At 39.0% G+C, this 21,405-nt stretch overlaps 1 protein-coding gene across 1 annotated transcript in view; it reads left to right on the top strand.

Moving 5' to 3' along the window:
* Window positions 1-859: 859 nt before the first annotated feature.
* Window positions 860-21,405, top strand: part of L3MBTL1 (L3MBTL histone methyl-lysine binding protein 1) — a 42,575-nt gene continuing 22,029 nt past the window's right edge. Inside the window, exons 1-5 of the mRNA XM_087959382.1 lie at window positions 860-912; window positions 15,404-15,547; window positions 17,205-17,428; window positions 18,981-19,125; window positions 20,189-20,333. Coding sequence (XP_087815508.1) covers window positions 15,412-15,547; window positions 17,205-17,428; window positions 18,981-19,125; window positions 20,189-20,333 — 650 coding nt within the window. The 5' untranslated portion in view covers window positions 860-912; window positions 15,404-15,411. The remainder of the gene's footprint in view (window positions 913-15,403; window positions 15,548-17,204; window positions 17,429-18,980; window positions 19,126-20,188; window positions 20,334-21,405) is intronic.

Below are 21,405 nucleotides of genomic sequence, written 5' to 3'. Positions count from 1 at the left end.
CCAGGAGCCATCCTGAAGCGAAATGCACGTGATTGGTTCTTTTGTTCCGATCCGTGCAAGAAACGACTCTAGTCCGAGAGCATGGAGAAGAGCAACTCCTCCCTTCGCCTAAGAATATCTACTCGTGTTTACACCAAATCTCTGGAAAGACTTCTAGCTGCTTCAGCATCTCAAACCTTCCCTCCCCTTCACCTAGCACAGGTTTCCCTCCTGCCAACCGAGAGCCATAGGGTAGCATTTGGTTGGGGAGGTGGGGGTCAGCAGGAGGATGGCGATGCGGTAAAAAGTGTGCACTCCCCCCCACAAGAGTGGAAGGCTTCCACGGACAGAAGAAAGACCACAATAAAATACCTTGAGGCAACGACTTCAATCTGGAGGGTGGAATTCAAACACTTAGATGAGAAGGGTGGGGAAAAAAAAAAAGCCCCAGGATCTGTCCAGTTCTGGGTTTATTCATCAGCAGCATTCGTATTTCATTCCTTCCTCTCTTTCTCTCTGTCCGAGCAGGAAAAATATATATTGCCATTGGGAAAATTTATTAAAAATCGTAAGCATATTCAAATCGGGCTGTTTTTGTTTTATTTTAGCGATGCTCTGTATTGAAGGAAAAAGAAAATATGGAAGCAACCCCCCACCTCCCAGCAGACAGAGTCTGCTACGCAGCCAAACGGGGAAAATAGAAGGGTTAATTGTTGTTTTAATCATATGTTTATATAAATATGGGGTTTGCAGCGCGCATAATATAGTACGTCTACCTCTCCCCCCGCTGTATATTAAATATGCTTTGCTTGTCAATTTCATCGCCCTGTGCATTTCTGCAGGGAAACAGCCCCGCCCCCTCTGCGCGCAGGCGCGGCCAACCTTAGGTTCCCGCAGGCTCAGCATTCAGTGACCACAGGCTGATTATTGTAGGTAAGGAATCAGATAAGAAAGTAATTTATAAACCTCTTTAAATCGTCAAAATGCAGCTGAGAAAGGTTCTGCTCCCCTGCTCTGTAGACCTTTGCTTTCCTTTGCATGCCGTGCATTCATTTAAAATTGTGCCTGTCTGCTTTGGCAAGTAGATGTGCCAGCGTTTGGTGTGTTTTTTTTTTTCCGCCGTGAGGACCACACATCCACACATCCTTTTCAGTTGTATGTTTTGACAGTGAACGTTGCAATTAAAAGAAAAAGAAAAAAAGCAAGTCGGGAGAGAGGATTAGGTAAGGGAGAGAGAGAAAGAGAAGGCGGGGGGATGGAATCCAAACAGTTGGTCCCTGGAATTTCTAACCGGCAGTGCAAAATCCCAAGCTCTTTTTAAATATACATATATATTTTTCTTGAAGTTTCCATGTTGTTTGCAAGTGGGAGAGATGAATTTGAAGCCCCTTTTCCATAAACAGATGATATGCAAGAGTTGGAACGAAGCGATGCTGGAAAAAAAAAAGAGATGGGGGTGAGATAGTAGCAGAGATGTATACAATCATCGTGCAACGGAGGAGGGAAGGAAAGGAGATCGTTTTCACAAACTTTCTCCTTTGGCTAATTGACATTCTCTCTTCTCTTCAAATAAAGGGAATATATGGTGGACCAACAGAATAAAAACAGAGGATTCCGCCATTTTGATGTTTTTTAAAAAGTAAGGATTTTGTGGCTTGACAGATTTATAGTAATCTCCTTATTACGGGTGGCCAGAACTCACGCTTTATCAGTGTGTGTGTGTGTGTGCATGTGCGCGTGTGCAGTGAAGTAAAAAAAAAAAAAAAAGCCAGTCTTTTCCCCACCTGGATATTCAGGATTTTGATTCTGGTGCGTTATAAGGATGCTCAGAATAACTTCACGGAGCCTAGTACTTTAGTATGGTTTAATACAAACAGTTGTAATAGGATGTCACTTGAGATAATAAGGGATGGGCTTGATTGAAAGTCTCTGTCCAAGTTTTGTTTGCCTATGTGTTCGCTTTTGGAAATGTATGTGCCCGTACTGTATTCTTTCCAGCAGATGGATCCATTATATTGTGCAATTTTTAACCCACTTGATTCCATCCTTCATCCCTTTCCTGCTTTTACGATCTGTCCCCTAATACATATATCCCTTTATGGTGGGCTAAGGAAGGAAATGAGACAGGATTTATCTTAAAATGGTAAAATATATTGTACCAAAAACGTATTGATGCTGATTATTTGAATGGTAAAATAGCATGCTTGGACACAAACATCCCTTTGTATGAAATAAAAAGGATTTGTTGGCACTTTTTAATTTCTATTCCAAAAATCCCTCTCATTTGGTATTACTATTGATAACACAGTACTAATTGTGTAAGTTTTAAACTTTAGAACATAATATATATATAATTGTTAGAAAGCTTTTTGGAAACTGAAAAGCTAATTAAAGATATTTATTATTTTTATACTTAGAAAAATAATTACAGTTCCAAATTAATTCAATGATATTATAGTTCTGAAACTGATAAGAATGTAATGAGGACATTAGTATCCAGTTTACACAAAACAAAAGAAGTGACAGAGTTTAAGTTTTTAAAAATCCCTAATCTATAGAAATAAGAATCTACTTTTTCCCAGTTGTAATATTTTCATTTGTGTCACTTCTATTCTGTTTGCATAAACTAAGAAATGAAACTTCTCATTGTTTAATCACTGGGAATTACATATTAAATTATATACCACAAGTATATAAATCACAAACCTAAGTATAGTGCTCAGTTGGTTCATTTTAGTGCAGTGACATTGAAAGACACTTTATGTGCATAACCGGCAGTCAAGGAAAATAGTGTAAATATGACATAGATTATTAGATTAATAACGTATCTACAAAGTCCACTGATAGAAATGTTTTCAGTGGTCTGGGGCAGAGGGTTCAAACACATTAAGATGGTGTCCATTATTGCACAGTTTTGAACACCACTTGATTTTTTAACCTTCCCCTTGGGATGTCCCTGCAAGAGAGTTTTAATGGACATGGCTGTTGCAACTATTTTTAAGAAGTGTCTTAGTTGGTTTTCTTTTCCTCACAGATTTTTTTAAAAATAATTGGGTTTCTATATGGATAGTGATAGTTACACTTTTAGTGAAAAAGACACAGCTATGTATTATTTCACACCCAACTTTTTCAGTATTTTGTAAAAGAGATTTCTGTATGCCCTTTAAGGTGATTATAGATGAAGATAAAGCTAATTTTATTTTTGGGGATTCCTTTCAATCTTTTGATAATTTGAATTTATTACCTGCCATATATTGTACCATACAATATAAACAGAATTATCTTTTGCAAGGCATTATGGATCAAATATAGTGCAGAAATTAGTAGACTAAACTCAATCCACATTTTGCACCTTGACATTGTAAATATAATATAGAATAGTAATTTTCCAACTTTTCAGACTTCCTGTAAAATTCTCATGTGTAGCATGCAATGTTCAACTTTTTTATTAGATAATTGAGGCAGGGTTCATGTGAATGTGCTGTTTTATCATGCAGTCATCTTTCTGGACCTTTCTGGTTTTCCACAGGAAGGCATGAACAATCTGCTGTTAGGTGTCCCCCACAAAGCTTGGGCAGTCATAGAGTCTTCAGAATGACCAAAAGACATGCCATATTTACCCACATATTAAACTGAAAACAACATCAAGAGAACTGAAAAGGAATTCTCAAGCTTCTTGAGAATATGGTAGAAAAGCAGAAATTTCTTTTGCAAGAGAAAAATCTGAAAATTTGCAAGACAGATACTGCCTTAGGCTCCATGAGACCTGATCAGGTTGTGTTGTTAAAATTGAACTGGCTTGATTTTGTGAACTGTGGGAATGAAAAATCGGATGGATGCTCAGTGCTGATTATTTTACACAGTGGTGGGATTCAATTTTTTTTACTACCGGTTCTGTGGGCGAGGCAGGGGAAGTATACTGTAAAATCTCCAATCAGAGGTGGTATTTGCCGATTATCCGAACTACTCAAAATTTCCACTACCGGTTCTCCAGAACTGGTCAGAACCTGCTGAAAACCACCTCTGATTCATAAGTGTGACTTAATAAAGAAAAGAACCTTTGAGCATGTACAGAGGTTGTATAGCTTTCTCTAATTATTGAGGATCTAGTATAACCAAGGCTCACACCTCTGGAATTGGAAATTAAAAGCTTCAAAATCAGAGGATGTGACTTCCAAACAGATGGGAACCCAGATGGATGAGAATTAGGTGGGGGAAGCATCCGGATTCAATGTTCATTCTACTAGTATGTGATTCAAGAAAGGATATGAAAAAAGAGAAGTAAATCTGTATTTTTAGAAATATGAGAAAGCATGTGTTGTCTTTAAAAAAAATACTTTTAGGTATTCTGGTTATATAGAAAATCTTCAGGTGCCATTGTTCCATTTCAATTAACAATATATGGGGACTTTATATGGGGACTCTTGTTATTTTGAATTTCAGTTGCTTTGAATGCACAATAATTGGATTACATATGATTTGTTTTACCATTTGTGTACTGAGTTGCAGATAGATGCAGAATTTGAGTTCAACTTTGTGATTTTCTCTGTAACATTTGAAAACTCCCATGACCAGACTCTGCCTTTCTCAAATCTAAAGAGACAGCACCTTTCCCCACTTCTGAGTAGAATTATTCCTGCCCATCCTTGGGTTGGCATAAAACCATAGAAGCATGACATTTGCTATTTCTAATTCCATTCCCTTCTCTGCTCTTTTGCCTCTATTTCAAATCTTGGTGTCACCTGATTTAACTCTGAAATAATGTGTTCTAAACTTAAAATTTTGTATACCATGAAAGTGCCCTTGGAAAGTGTCAGAAAAGTGAAAAAGTACTTTAAAAGATAATACTTTAAATTGCACACCGAAGGGCGATTTAAGCCTGCCCTGCCTCATTCATGGATTGAGGACAAGATGAAAACAATATTAGAAGAACTTGGCAAAAAAAATGTTACTAGAGTACAGTGGTATTGTAAGTACATGAAAATGGATAAAGCACCATAATCTTATCTTGAAGCAAGGAGAAGCAGCATGAAGGTCTGGCATGTCTGAAAATGATGTACAGAATATATTTCTTTACCAGGTTAGTGTGGACACTCAAGAAAGTCCACAAGACTTGTAAGTGAATTGTGTAGAAGGAGAATGTTTGATTCACATAATCATGAGGTTTATCAAAGAAGGAGCTCCAAAGCTTGAAAAGCATCCAGACTTGTCAGTCAGAAGTCATTGCAGAGGTAAACTGACATAACTAATTAGGTATCTGTAATCATAATATAAATCACTCGGGATTTAATAAAGCAGTTTAGCAGCAAGTAGAAAAAAGGATAATTCATAATACTTGTTTTAATTTTTAGAGTAGTATTAAAATTGCAGAAGCTCAGTAATTTGTAATGAACATGAGAGAGAGAAACTAAAGGTCACGGTGCCAATGTTATTGCTTGAAAGTGAATCGGCAGCACAGGTCTTTAAATAAATACGTTTAAAAGGTAGAATGTAAATTTCAAAATGTTCAATTGATATGAAAAATGGGGGGGGGACTTTCATTTCAAGGAATGTTTTTAAAATAATGCTTCAGTTGTGATTTCTTGGAATCCCACATATAGTGTTAAAGCTCTTTTAACACATAGTATGGAATAAGAGATATTATTAGAAGAGCAGCACTTCAGCAGCAGTCCCAGCTGTCTAAATATGGCATAGAGGCAGTCCTCAACTTATGACTGGTTGCTTAGCAACCACTCAAAGTTACAACAGGCCCAGGAACTTACGATCCAGATTCAAAGTCCTGATGGCTGCCCCCCCTCACATGGTCACATGATTGCATTTTGGGCACTTGGCAACCAGCCCTCATTTACTGCTGTTTGTAGTATTCCGCAGTCAGGGAATAAAAAAATCATGCTTTATGGTTTTATTTATTACTTTTTTGCTGGAAACCAGCATTTACTTTGGTTTCCAGCAAAAAGTGCCCATTGGATAAAATAGATTCTCCTCATGACCATGGGAATATATTTTAGGACCACTGCAAAGAAAGGTCATAAAATCAGTCAGTGATTTTATGACATTGTTAAGCAAGTCATAATATGGCTTGCTTAACAACCAGCATGACTTATGATTGTAAGTCTGGACTCAGGTATAGTCCTAAGTTGAGAACTACCTGTGGAGTATTTCCACTATTACAGGTAGAGTAGCAATTAACATTCTTCACCATCCAAAACACACTACATAGTCCCCAGGATTAGGCACTTTGCTTGCATAAAGCCCATGTAAGGCAACTTATTTGGGGCAGCAAATTTTTGAAGCACCTCTTCTAAAAATCCTACAGCAGTAATAAATAGCGTGCTGCCTTTTATGACAAACAATATGCAATACTGCCCCAATTTAAGAAGGACAAAGGTATAGACATTTTGAGTGAGAATCAAGCTCAAGAGACCTGGGGCAGACGCAAGATAACAGATTAGCTGGACTTTATTATTTATTTTACAAAATTCTAGGCTAGCCCAATGAGAGGATAAAAATAAAACAAGAACAAAGATGAAACAAAACTTCACATTTCATATCTCTGGTTTTGAAATACCACACTGCATTTCTGCAAACATAGGTTTGAGATGAGGGAATGAGGGGGATATTTAATATTTATTTGTGTGTGTGTTGACTTGTAATTTTTGTGGTTTTCTTGATAGGGCAGGATTACTGGATAGTTCTTTTGCCTTGAAATAGTATTAAACTAGGCACACATAGCCTATACTGTAATCACTATTCCTCTGCTGGAATTAGGCATCGTCAAAAGAGGACAAAAAGATAATACAGATTTATAAATATCAGTGAAATGTATTTGCACATTTAGAAATTTGAATGATGTAATTCAAGTAGAAATTGGCTAAAAGGGCCTGTTTGCACTTCACACTAAGCCAAGTAGTGTATATAATGGGATTGCTTCTTACTATAGCATACTATGTGAACTCAGCTATTTATGGTTTATTGATTAAATAGGGCTTGATAGGACATGTGAATCCGGTTAATATAAAGAAGACAATTATCTTTATGTTCTCTTTATTCCAAACAATTAATGGAACAACTTCAAGGCACCTTCTCTCCTCCCCCCCTCATGTTTTTTTTTTGTGGGGAAGGGGAAACTGGACGGTCCTTTAGCTAGGACTGTTCTATGAATAAAGTAGGACAAAATATTGAATATGTTGTGGAAATTGTTCAGAACTGCTAGCGGCTTCACACTCAGTGTGCTTGGCACTTTACTAAAGGGTAATGAGCTGGTTTTGTGCTGCTAAGGCCGATGGCAGAATAGTGCTGCCCAAAATGGTAGTTCATAAATATGTTGAAAGGAAATGGATAATTTTCCTTTTTTTGTTCACTACAGTGCATTGATTGCAAGGGAAAAGGTGACCTGGAGAGTTGTTTAAAGTAGGCAAGACAAAACATTTTAAAAAATGGAATTTTCTAGATCTTGGTATTAAGTCATTCATGATAGGCATACAAATTGTAATTTTTAAAATAGATTCAGTTTTCCTTTTTATCCAAACTGCTAGTTTTTAGCGCTCTGCTTAGATGGCAGCAACCACATAAGCAGCTAACCTGACAGTTTAATGTTAAGCAGAAAAATATCCTAATGATTTTAGTGGGATTTATTTCCACATAAACACACCTGGAATTGCATGCGGAATTGTGTGCAGTCCAATTCTTGAAAAAACAAAGGCAGTAGATGTTAAATGGGTGCGGATGAGGAAGGAGCAGGGCTCAGGAATGCGAGAAACTTTTTATTTACAAACTGGATTCAAAAAGCCAAGAAACGTGGCCAGCGCCGGCTTTTTATAGCCAGCACTGTCCAACACTTCAGCCACTGAAGGAACTCATTCTTCCTGCCAGTGGCTGAACCAATAAGTGGAGTCTTACATCAGACTCCACTTTGCATGTAACGTAGGCTCATGTAAATGTGGTGTCATGCATATTTAACACCCCTCCCTTCTTAGTTCAGGCTGACCAATCACCGCATACGCAGCAGACATCCTTCAGGTAGGCGGGGCTTCTGTGGGTGCGACTGGGCCTGCGTGGTTCAGTTGTTCCTGAGGTGGCAGCCTGAACAGACAGGTCTGCCGCTGCTCCAGACTCCACCCTTGGAAACTCCTCAAAAGTTTCCAGGGGCGTGGCAGTTTCTGTTGAGTTTGAGGCCTCAGAAGTACTATGCTGGACTCCCCCCCCCCGCAGCTAAGACCTCCGCTGTTTCGTTCGGGGTTTCCCTTGCTAATCTGTGTCTTTGTGGGGTTTGTAATTTCCTGGGTGTCATTGTTGCTGGAAGTGTGTTGTGTAGCCTCCAATTGTATGGTCGGTTTCTTCTTCTCCGTTGCCATCTTGTTTTTTGAATTTTGTGCCAAATGTCTTCCAACCCTTGTATTGTCTGGTTGGGGAGTATGTTCTGCGGCTCAGTTTGTCCACTGGCTGGCTCTACAGGCTTCCGCGATGTGGCCCTTCCGCTCGCATTGTCTGCAGATCGCCTCCTTCATGTGGACCGAGGATGATTCCCTCTGCAGCTTCCACAAGGCTTGATTCCCTTAGTGGTTTCAGGTTTGTTGGTTTTTACCCGGTGGACATCTTCCTTCTCACTGTCGCTGCTTTCGGAGCCGGATGGGTTACACGCTGTTCCCCTCGCGGCCTGGGTGGCATGGACCTTGCTACTGCTCTTGACTCGGGCTGCAGAAGAGTTGGAGGCTTTCGCTTCTTCCAGAGCTTCCTTAAACGAGACGTCCTCTTCCGCAGGGTCAAATTCTTAATGCTAAGGACCAGCCGATCCCGGATCATTTCTTCAGCATTTGAGAATTTGCAGTTCTTTGAAAGTTTCCTCAGTGCGGTCACGAAATCACTTATGCTCTCCCCCTCTTTTTGGCTCCAGAGATATAAGTCGTTCCGGTTTGCCAGGTACAATGGGGTAGGGTCGAAATGTCCTTTCAATGCTCGTTGCAGTTCGTCCCAGGAGATGTTCTCTAAGTTATCAGGCAATGAGGGCTTTGGTTAATTCATAGAGTTCCGAATCGCAATAGGTAAAGAAGTAAGCCTTCTTCTTTGCATCGGGTTCTGCCTGCATTCCGTTCACTACCAGATTTAGGTTAAATCTTCCCATGTACAAGGACCACTTCTCTTTGGATAGCTCGAATGGGATTGATAGGGGTCAATGGGCCATGTTGTTTCGCTGTCGGTCTGAATGGTTGAGTTCACGAATCAGCTGGAAAATGGCTGCGATGCCCCACGAGGTCCTTTGTCTTCCTCAGGATCCCACCCTCGTCTCCAGTGTTAAGTGTGTGCAGATGAGGAAGGAGCAGGACTCAGGAATGCAAGAAACTCTTTATTTACAAACCGGATTCAAAAAGCCAAGAAACGCGGCCAGCATCGGCTTTTTATAGCCACGCTGTCCAACACTTCAGCCACTGACGAGAATTCATTCTTCCTGCCAGCGGCTGAACCAATAAGTGGAGTCTTACATCAGACTCCACTTTGCATGTAACGTAGGCTTATGTAAATGTGGCGTCATGCATATTTAACAGTAGAGATATAAGAAGTACAATAAGAATGACTTCTTGGGCCCAGTACATTTAAGCAGTATAATATGTTGGGATAATTGATTTTTATGAAAGAAGTTTGAGAATCAGGTTTCACCTTATGTACATTTAAAAAAACCGAACAAACTGCAGCCTAAGGGAACCAAGATAAATATGAAAGTTATGCCTCCTGTCTGTGTGTCAAAGATGTCCATGAGCAATGGAGAATTGCTTCCCACAGAAAGTGTTCAGATGCCATGCAAAGAAGATTGGAATGGTGAGGTGGAAGAGTTTTGAAAGAAAGACAGAACTGTAATGGATATTGTATGTTGTGAGGCTGACATATCCCCTAATACAGAAAAGTACAGAATCTTAATTTTAGCACACAGTAAACACAAATTAAAATCTGAATGGAATATTCCTAGTCAGATAGGTCATTTTTTTTTTTTGAAGTTAAATGATCTGTTTCATGGTGTGTTGATTACTTCAGTTTCTTGGAGATTTCAAACTTTTCTGACAGGCTGTCAAGAAGAAGCAAGCCCCTGTTCCTTATCCAGATTCTTTATGTAACTTCTCTGGAGGTATATGCCTCAAGAACTAAAGCTCATATTCTCAATAAAGGCAGGGGCAGGTTAATGTCATTCTATGTATATACAACTAAGGGCTGATCCACACAACTCTCAAGTATAGGTTCCCTTTTCCTCCTTAAGATGAAAGAAAATGTTGGTCTGAAAACACCCACAGTACTCTTCATGCCACCTCTCTGGAACAAAGCTAATAGTCACTGTGTGAGGGAGGTGGTTGCTGCTGTTGCTGCTTGTATTGGGGGCTGCTTTGGGATGAACTGCTACAGTTGTCTCTTGCAAAGCTTCATTGGCACAGTTCCTACCGTTTTGTCTGTTACATACTGGTGGACTCCAGGCTGGAATCCAGTACTTTTCCTTGCCAGTTGGCCATTGTACAAGGAATATTTGGCAACAGGAAGAGAGCCCTCTCAGCTGTTGCCCCCTCCCTTTGGAATATTCTATCCCCCCCCCCCAGGTGAGGCAGACCCCCACCTCTTTTCTGGCCTTTCAGGAAGGCTTGATAATATGGCTCTGCTATCTTGTGTGGGGCTCACAAAGGAGCATGCAGCTGTGGGGCTGGTTACCACACTGAAGACCCCCCCCTTTTAATTAACTTTATATATTGAATTTTAGCTATCTTTGCTTCTTTTTAAATTTCATGTACGGGTTTTAACATTTTATTTGTATGCTGCCCAGAGTCTTTCTGTGAGGGAAATGCGAGGTTTCTAAATTTGAAAAATAAATAAAAAGAGCAGCTTGTGTTTGGGAATTTTCACTGTAGTAGAGAAGTGGCCAGAGGTGGGATTCTACCAGTTCGCACCTATTCGCTAGAACCGGTTGTTAACATTCTAAGCAGTTCGGACAACCAGTTGTTAGAAGAAATTACTGGCCTAATCCTGTAAGGAAGGCAGGAAGGAAACATTCTGGTTTTGCTTTCAGAAACTGCCCCTCCATTAACCCTTATTACATTCTTGGCAGGACTAGATTTCCTGTCTCAGGAACGTCTCTGGAGTTTTTTCCCCCTCCTTTGCTGGTAGTTTGCTTGTGTGGAATGACCATTCAAAGTTACAATGGCACTGAAAAAAGTGACTTATGACCATTTTTCACACTTATGACTTGCAGCATCCCCACAGTCATGAGAGGCCAGGCAAGGAGATGCATACCTCGATGTGAGTGATATTGAGTTGGCCACGCCCAGCCAGTCACATGACCATCAAGCCACACCCACCAACTAAGCCACGCCCACAGAACCGGTTGTTAAAAAATTTGAATCCCACCCCTGGAAATGGCTGCTAATGAATTTGCAGGTATCTTTTAATGTGAGTATCTATGGAGATTCTCATTCGTGGTTGTCCCAAAAGTGTTTTTTCAAAAAGCAATTGGACTTTGTTTTTTCCTTGAAGATGTTTCACTTCTCTTCCAAGAAGCTTCTCCTGCTCTTTTAGTATGAACTGTCAAAGCAGCAGTAGCCTTGGAAGGAATAGAAAGCCACAGCTGGATGGCAGGGACAGTCTTGCAGAGGGCTATCAGAGACTTCTTTAACACAGGAGGTTTTGTTCATTTTCCAGTGGAAAATGCTACTTTCCTACCAGATCATCACTCTTGTGGATGTATCGAGTGTCTGAGCTTGTTTGCTAAGAAAGGTCACTTTATTCACTATAAGTCATTTTACTGTTTTTGTGATAATTTAGATGTTTTACTTTATATTGTGCTTTCTTGTTAACCATTTTGAGTGCCCTATGATGCTATATGAATCATATACATAATTATTCCAAATTTGTTATGGAGGCACAAATATAATTTATTGGTTGGCTTGTTTGTTTCAACCACCTGTATACCATCAAATCTACGAGGAATGTTGGTGGTTGCAATCATAAATCAACTTTTAAATCATCCATGGTAAATAATAATCAACACAACTAATTAAAATATTCAGAATAAACAAGATTAGCCAATATAAAATCAATATTATAAAAATCAACTAATAAAACTTTGAGGGAACAACTATTGACACAATATCTTCTTGGAAAGAAACAAGGAATGAAGAATACAAGTGAAAGTGTTACTAAACTGAATCTACTCTGTGGCAGTCTTCTTCCATCTAGACCAGGCTGTCAAACTCCTGGCCTGTGGGCTGGATGCGTCATGCACTGGCCTTGTCCATGCCTGGTTTAGTGAAGGGGAAAAAAAGCCCCAATACATCACGTGATGCTGCCGTGACAACGTGAATTTGATATCCCTGATCTAGACAATATTTGGGATCCATCTAAACATCTTATTTGGAAATAATGTACAGATGTTGTATATTAATTTTAATTCAGTTTGATAAATAAAACAGATTTTTCAGGATCTAGATCCTACTAACAGATGGGTGTATAACATAGCATGAACCTCTTTGTATCAAAATAGCTGCTTTTATATGGCTCCTGCAAAGACGTTCATTGAGTGATACAATACCTGTGATATTTTTACTAAAGCAGTTGATATGACGCCCACATAAGGGCTTGGCCCCCTGTTTCTGAGAAATTTAGAAACCTCAGAACCTCATTCTCTGTTTCATGCAGGGGCCATAGTATGGCCGTGATTTAAGAGGTGTTATTAATAATGATTGTAGCATGTTAAATCCAGATGCCATGTGGCATTAGTAGTCGGCACTATGGGAAGTCTGATTCTGTTTACATTTTTAAAATCAAATGCTCTTAATTATAGTCAGGCGGTTGCAGCTTTGCGCACAGACATATGGCAGGTTGTTGCCTCTGACTTAAGAGGTGGTTTAGGCTAGTTTGTATTTATATATTTCTCTTTTCAAATTCAAATAATAGGATGATAATCCAAATCAATGTCAAAAATGAAACTATTCAAAGTTTTAAAGGAGGTGAAGTGATAAGTTTATAACTGTTGTAAAGAAGATCAGAAGTTGCTTTTCAAAAATATTTTTCTTTTTTATTTTCTGTATTTTTTTCTAACTCTTTCTTTTTTCTTTTTCTGAATTTTTTATCTTTTCATGTAAACATATCTTAATAAAATTATACTAAAAACACCCAAACAAACAAGAAAATTCCAGCATCAACAGAACATAACAATTATTGTATAGAACATAGATTTTTTTTTAAAAAAAAACTATATTATTGGCGATCATTCCTTATGATATATTCTTTGTGTGTTCCTGATATAAAAAATGCAATGGTATTATTTCATTTATTTCAATTTATAACCTATTCTTCTGTCCATTGGAGAAGTTATCAATAGAGCTTTTGTTCTAAATGTTAGGAAACCTGTTATTTACATCTTTCCAGCTGAACTTTCCTGATTTCTGTTGTTTGTCATTCATATGCTTTTAAATCTGCTTGTTGATTCTTTCGAATCAACTTGAGTGCTTGAATATTCTTTAAAACAATGAGCCCTTGAACTGTGTTCCAAATATAAAATTCTAGACATTGGAACACCATAGGGAGTGCTGGCATTTTCTTTTAACCAGTCTAATTTACAATAAAATAAAATAAAATAGGGATATGTGTGTAAGAAATTGGAATGTAGGAGTGTTTAAAAAAAAGAGTAGTTGCAGATCCTTTTGTCCAAGAATTCTGTGGTGCAAGATACTTAAAATAGGCTGCCAAAGGTGAGCTGAACTTTCCATAACATTCACAACATGAGCCATTGTGGCGCAGTGGTTAAAATGCAGTACTGCAGGCTACTTCTGCTGACTGCTGGCTGCCTGCAATTTAGCAGTTCAAATCTCACCAGGCTCAAGGTTGACTCAGCCTTCCATCCTTCTGAGATGGGTAAAATGAGGACCCAAATTGTTGGGGGCAATATGCGGACTCTGTAAACTGCTTAGAGAGTGCTGTAAAATATAAGTGCTATTGCTATTGCTATCCAGGTTTCTCCAGAAAGTGTCTTCAGCCCTTATACCTGCAACTTCTCCCTTCAACCCAGTCCTAAGAAAGAGCAGCTTTTGAATCTTCTGAGCAAGAATTCTGAGCAATACAGAATTTAACCAACCTTGTGCCAGTCTTGAAACACAAAAGATGAGTATCCCTGCAGTCTTGCACATAGGCAACATTTTAAAGAGAACTTCCTTTGGCAAACAAAACCAAATCTCTAAATATAAAAATGGAATTTATTGAAATAAAAGAAAAAAAGGGGGGGCAGCTGTCACATGAAGAGATTTCCAAGTCAATACAGTTATCCTAGCTAAAGTCATTACTTATTATCTCTTTCAATAAAGGCTTTGATTTAGCCCATAATCAAGATGGAGAAAGGATAGCAGGAGAGAGAACAGCTGGGCCTTCTGCTTGAACATTTTTCTGTTTTCAGAACTATGTTCAGTGTAACAGAATATAAAACAGAAGTGAAAGGCAGCCTTTTTGAAGAGACTCATTGTTGCTTTGCCCTGTCATGGAAAATCTCTGATGTGCTATGTCTTAATCAGATACTAAGTGGTAATTAAACCCTTCTTAATGATCCTTGCTGGAATAATAAAGGCACAATCTAGTTTTTGTTAGGTAGCTAAAGACTATCAGTGTTGACTTAAGAAGGAGCTTGCAAGAATTCATAATTGTTACAGACAATTTAGCAAACTGTAGGCTCCCAATTCAGTAGGTTATGCAGAGTTAGAAACAATAAGCAACTGTACAGCAATACTACAACAGCAACAAAAATTGTACCATTGAATAAATGGAAGGAAACCTGCATTGCATCTTTTTAAGTCTGTCAATTTCTCAGAAGTTTCAAAGGGCAGTCTTGTTCCACTGAAAAAAAAGGCTTGTTACACTCAGTAATTTATGCATACATATGAAGACAGTTTACAATAGGAGTAAGCAATGCGATGCCCCCATCCAGGCACTCTATCCCTACCTCCAATTATATTTATGCTTGTATTTATTCAGTTGCTTAAAAAATAGGGGAAAGTTGGCATGTTACAAAGTCCCAGGCTTCAACCTCATTTTCAAGTATGGCTTTATAGGCATTGACAGAAAACAAAACTAGTGGGTGGGCTGAAGCCTAACTCTTTATTTAAACGTATGCTTATCTGTCCAGGAGAGACAAAACTAAGGTGGCAGGGAGAGATGTGGAACTAGAAGGGATACCGAAGCACCTCTCCCCCTGATTATCATGATTGACAATGGTCACCTTGGCAGCTATTTTTGTAATAGAGAAGTTCTCTATTGTCTATCCTGGCTTGAAATTTTGGGATCTGCAGTCTTAATAAAGTGGAGGTCACAAAATTAGAGAAGGCTGGCATAAGCTTTGATACTAATTCTCCTGTGGTTTCATGGAATCCATACTTCCTGATTCCAATTATATATCCTGTGTTGTTAGGTAAAGTAATGGATGGGCGAGCAGAGATGGAAGTGATAAGAAGCACAAAAGGAAATGCAACTGGGGAGGTCAGTGTCCATTTGGTGGCCAGTGAAAATACGGTGCAAAATGTCCACTTACCAGCAACTACCTTCATCATACCAGGTGAGTGCTCAAGTGCTGAAGTTTGTTACTTTTCTGCTTTCAATTCTTTTTATAGTTCCTTTTTTTTTCAATGTTATGCCTTTTGTATTAGATCACAAACACAGCTGGGTCACTTTTCCTCATTTAATTGATTCTATATTTTTCAAGTTGATAACATACATTAATAAAAGACAGTTGTAAAATGTTTCAACACTATATTTAGCTTGAATGTTGATCTTTTCATAACCCCTCCCCCCAGATATGAGGACATAAAGTACAGAGAATTAATGCAATTGTAAACTGCAAATAAATTTTAAGTGTGTATCACAATTACACTAGAAAAATTATATTACTACAATTTCCTTTTAAGGCTAAAGATCCCTTATTGATTTTAGTATTCTTAGAAGAAGGAAGGATGTTGTATTTACATATCTTGATTTTAAGCAACTTAGCATCTACAGGGATGTTGCACTACAACTCCCATATATTCTAGCTATCACAGATCTTGAAGTTATACTCTAATCTAGAGCAGTGATGGTGTACATTGTGTCAAAAATTCAGTAAATGCCCAAGTTGACTCTGCTGCCCTATCATCCCACTCCAAATAAAAGAGAAACAGTTTATAACAAAGAGTCATTTGAGATGGGCAGCATAAAAATTTTAATAAATAAAAAACCTTACATAAATATTTTTTTATTTGACTTTGTCTCGTAGGAGCAAAAACCACCTATCGAAGGCAGTTTTGGATTGCAAAAGGCAGAAATCTCTTGCATGGCCTTGCAACCGCTAAAAAAGCAGAAAAGCATGCCCCATTGAGGTGTGATTTTCAGAGGCTCTAGAGCACATGAGATCAGGGACCTTTCGTACAACTTTCAGAGGCTCTGATTACTGTTTCATTCTTGTGTGCTTCTGCACTCTCCAAAAATTACAAAAGAACTTCCTGTACTTTTTGGAGAGTGCAGAAGCAATACAAGAATGTGGTGTGCTCTCATGTGGCCTCTGGACCCTCTGAAAGTCATGCAAGAATGTACAAGAACACCCATCTTCTCATGTGGCTTCTAGGTGTGTCATTAAAAATAGCATGACAAGTCATACATGTGTCATAGGCTTGCCATCACTGGTCTAGGACATCTGGAAGTTACCAAGGTGGAGAAGGTTGAACTGAGCATTCAAGTATGATAAATGCATGCCAAGATTTTAAAATGTATTCTACCCCTTAAAGCAGTAATGGGAATTTTTCCTGAAAAAAGAAGGGGAGAAGTTACGTTTTATTTTATATGTGCCTTTATTCTGGCATTACAGGAACCTGGGCAACATTTTGATAGCCTGTGATATCACTGGAACTAGCAGTGAGAAAATGTTGGAGGGAAATCATTCCTATTTGGTGGGTGGGTGGTGTTAAGGGATAACCACTCCCCCTTCCAAATGCCAAACATTAGGTAAAAGTGTTGTCATCACTGAAGATTCTGGTGCCAAAATGGGATGCCCTGGGATTATTCAAGCTACAGATTTGCAACTCACTGATTTTATACTACTTGTAAAGTTTAGGAATCTTCCACTTCTACTCATATTCCCTTCAGCACTCAGCTATATCAGGATTATTGCTCTGTAATGAAATTGGGTGACCTTTGCATGTATATCAGTACGTTTATACTGTACTGCTTTTCTTCTTCATCAGCAACCACAACTACTATAAATCTTCCAGTGAACACCTTAGAAATCCAGCGATTCCCCCGAGAAGCCCAGAAAAACATGGGGACAGAGAGACCAAGAGAGGGTGTGGGGAATGAGCCCATCACAGCAACAGTCATCCCTCAGATCAGTGGAGTGCAGATTTGCAACACCATCCGGGATCTAGAATGGAAAGATGGGATTGCCACTCTGCCTGGGAGCAACCTAAGGGTAAATCAATGAAGACTCTTTTTGTTGTTCTTAGCAGGGGTGGGATTCTACCAGTTCGCACCTATTCGCTAGAACCGGTTGTTAACATTCTAAGCAGTTCGGAGAACCGGTTGTTAGAAGAAATTACTGGCCTAATCCTGTAAGGAAGGCAGGAAGGAAACATTCTGGTGTTGCTTACGGAAACTGCCTCTCTGTTAACCTTTATTACATTCTTGACAGGACTAGACTTCCTGTCTCTGGAACTTCTCTGGAGGTTTTTTCCCCTCCTTTGCTGGTACTTTGCTTGTGTGGAGTGACCATTCAAAGTTACAATGGCACTGAAAAAAGTGACTTATGACCATTTTTCACACTTACGACTGTTGCAGCATCCCCACAGTCATGAGAGGCCAGGCGAGGAGATGCGTGCCTCGATGTGAGTGATATTGAGTTGGCCATGGCCAGCCAATAACATGACCACCAAGCCACGTCCACCCAGTCACATGACCACCAAGCAACGCCCACCAACTGAGCCACACCCACAGAACCAGTTGTTAAAAAAATTGAATCCCACCCCTGGTTCTTAGGTGTATATTCCATTGGGAAAATTACTTGATTGATACATAATATGCATATTAGTCCTCAATTTACGACAAGCCACCTACCAACCATTCAAAGTTCTGACAGACGCCTCCCCCAAAAGGTACTTACGACCTGATTTTACATTTACAGAGGCTGAATACACACACACCTGCAATGTGATCACATTCTGGGCACTTGGCAACTATCTCACTTTTATGGCTGATTGCATCTTCCTACATGAGTGCAAGTTTTAAAAAAAATAGTTTCTGGTATTTACTTCTGGTTTCTGATAAAAAAATGTCTACTGGATAACATTAATTTCCTTCATGAACACTGCATTTGCTTATCAAAAGTAATGTTCACTTATTGACCAGTACTGAAGAAGTTGTAAAATGGCTGATTTAACAACCGAAGACTGTAATTCTGGGCTCAGTTACATCCATAAATTGAGAACTACCTATACTAGGCATAGGCCTTTCCGAAAAGGGAAAATATGAGAACCTGGGCCTGGCATTCAGGTCTTTTGCTAAAGCATGACACTTGTCCTTAGGTCCCTCAATAGCATTCATATGCTTATTTAAAACCGCAGTTCCAATTTGAGATGATAATTTAATAGAGATTTAGAATCTATCACTGAAAATTTTTAAAAAGAATTTAGGCCAGCCTCTTAAATATACCAAGCGATCATCCATTACAACATTCTGTTACTGAAGCTATATTCTTGCAAGTATTCCCTTTGTCCCTGAACATATGTATATTATTGTCATGTATGTCCTATGAACATACTCAAAGCACGTATTGATTCAACTGCTGTTTTGCAGTCCAGCTTACCTCACAAAGTGTCTGAAGGTAAACCAAGGTGATTCTAGGTGTGTTTTCTTATGCTCAGTGAAAGAAGGACAGTTTGTTTTCACTCTATCACGATATTGTCATGTCCCAAATTTGCTGCTTGCTTCCCCATTGATTTTTTTCTTTCCATCTTGTATTGACACAGTTTCGAATAAATGAATACGGGACAGTGAAAGTAGTTAGTGCTGACAAACTTTCACCTGCAGAACCCATTCAGGAATGTCAGCTGGAAAGAAATGGGGATGATGGAGGGGTACTTACCTGCAAGGGCAATCCTATCAGGACTCCAGGTGAGGATTTGGAGAGGGGAAGCATACAAACCTTTATATATCTCGTTTCCACAAGAATAGGTTTTACTAAACCACAGCAATATGGAGAATGTTAAAAGCTATGACTAATTGCTCTTAATACTTCATGAATTTCATAGATGTCCTGTTTTCCTGGGAAATGTGAATTCCTCAAGCACTCTTTTCCTCTAGTCCTGATCATTCTGTGTTACCCAGAATAACGTGTATCATTTCTTTCCAGGCCCAAAGTAATGTTGCAAATACATTTTGTGTAGGTCTCAGATAATCTGTCCATTATTTTATTGGTCATCCGGATTACTCTTTGAAAAATGAAGAAAAATGTACCCAACTGATATAGCAGAAGATGATTGACCTTAAAAACAGTTTGGATTCATCAAGGGGTTGCAGAGAGAAAAAAAATCCATAAAAATTTGCTGAATGTAAAAATGTTAGGAAAGAGGCAATCAGGCAGTAACTTAGAATGCTGCTAATTGCTTCATTCTTAACGCCCCCCTCCTTCATTCCTCATAATCAAGTTGGAGCTGCTATTAAAGATTTGGACAGTATTCCAGAATCCATAATATGTGTACTTTCTCGATGTGGTAATCTTTGTAGTTATTAATCATAAGCCCATATATTTTTGTCTGCTTGAGGCTTTGCCAGACTTTTGCAAATGTAAAGGGCTGCATTTCAAAATGGATGATTCCAGGGGCCATTTGTGGAGAGGAATTGTAGTGTTTTCAGTGATAAAATTAATTCTTAAACCTTTGCAAAGTGTAAGGTGTCATTCTGATACTTAAAACCCCACAAACACTGAAAAATGTAAAAGAGATGTTTCAAATGTTGAGCTTCTACTGCTCTGATCATGGTCTGAGTTCTGAAAGATAGGCTGTTATATTTTCATTTTGTACCTTTGGCCTAAAATATGTCTGAATAATTGGCACATAGAACATACAGCTCAGCCCACTGGATTATCATTCTGCAATTTAGTCTGACCCAGAAAATGTTCTCATTATCATAACATTGATGTGACTTATTTGAGCTTTTCACTTTCTGATTTCTGTAGAATCAGATATTCCAGAGCCTCTTAAACTCCCAACGGTAGACAACCTATGCCACTGCAATACCTGTGGCCGAAGAAATATTTCTGGGTCAACCCAGGAAGGCCGGGCATTTTGTAGTGAGAACTGTCACCGGCAGTTCAAAGAAAGGTAATAAAGAAGTTGTCTTTAAAGGGGATGGGGAGAGGAGGTAGGGAGAGAAGAAAAAATAATGCACTTTTTATGTCTTGTTCCTGCTGTTTTTTTCCTTTCTTCCATGGACAGAAAGAAATACTGTAAATCTTGTTTTAAAGGAGCACTTGGGCAAAAGAGCATCCATTAATGCTGAATAACTACCGTATTTGCCGGCGTATAAGACGACTTTTTTGCCCCGAAAAACATGCCTCCAAGTGTGGGGGTCGTCTTATACGCCGGTATATCCACTGCCGGCTTTCGGATGCTTGTTGGACGCAGCGAAGGCGCCTCTGGCTTCCCGGATCCCCTGCGTCGCTTCCGCTTCATCCCGCTCGCCTCGCTCCGCCCGAGGCTGCAGCCTTCCTGCTCTTCCCACGGCCCCTGGCACTCCGCCCTGCCGCTGCAGCCCCGGGGATTTCTGGAGGGCGTTTCTGGTGGTGGTGGTGGGTCGTCTTATACGCCGGGTCGTCTTATACGCCGGCAAATACGGTAATATAGACAAATTTATGTAACATAGGTTACATCAGTGTTTCTCAACCTTATCAGCTTTAAGATGTATGGATTTCAATTCCCAGAAGTTAGAGAACATTGTAGAGAAGGACAAGCTACACATATATTAAGTGCACTTTCTTCATAGGCAATCTTTTGACCTGAGGATTTTGTAAGGTGTATATGAATGTCTATAGAGGAATTGCATCACCCTTGCCAAAGTACATTTTCTTATAATTTCACCAGAATGAATGTTCCCAAATTTCAAATATTTTTCATCCAGATTGAAGCATTCTGGTTTCTTTTTTTTCCTTTTTTCTTTGTTTAGGAGCGGATAAGAATATGATGTCAAAATTGCTTTGTAGCGATGAATGTCAAGCATAGGTTTATTATCAATGTTGATTAGTCTTGATTTTTCTAAAATTTTCCTAAAATAACTAAAATGATGTTTGAGAAACAGAATTAAATTGCATGAATCAATTTCATTTAAGGTTTTATTTCAGTGTCCTCTAATGGAAACGCTGAAGTATTTCTGAATGTAGTGTAGTAGTGTAGTGTA

The sequence above is a fragment of the Notechis scutatus genome, chromosome 3, assembly GCF_049901735.1.
Source record: "Notechis scutatus isolate UNSWTSFEM ecotype Mainland chromosome 3, rNotScu1.2, whole genome shotgun sequence".
NCBI lineage: Eukaryota > Metazoa > Chordata > Lepidosauria > Squamata > Elapidae > Notechis > Notechis scutatus.
The sequence above is the reverse complement of the archived record's forward strand: the minus strand, read 5'-3'. Positions and strand labels throughout refer to the sequence as shown.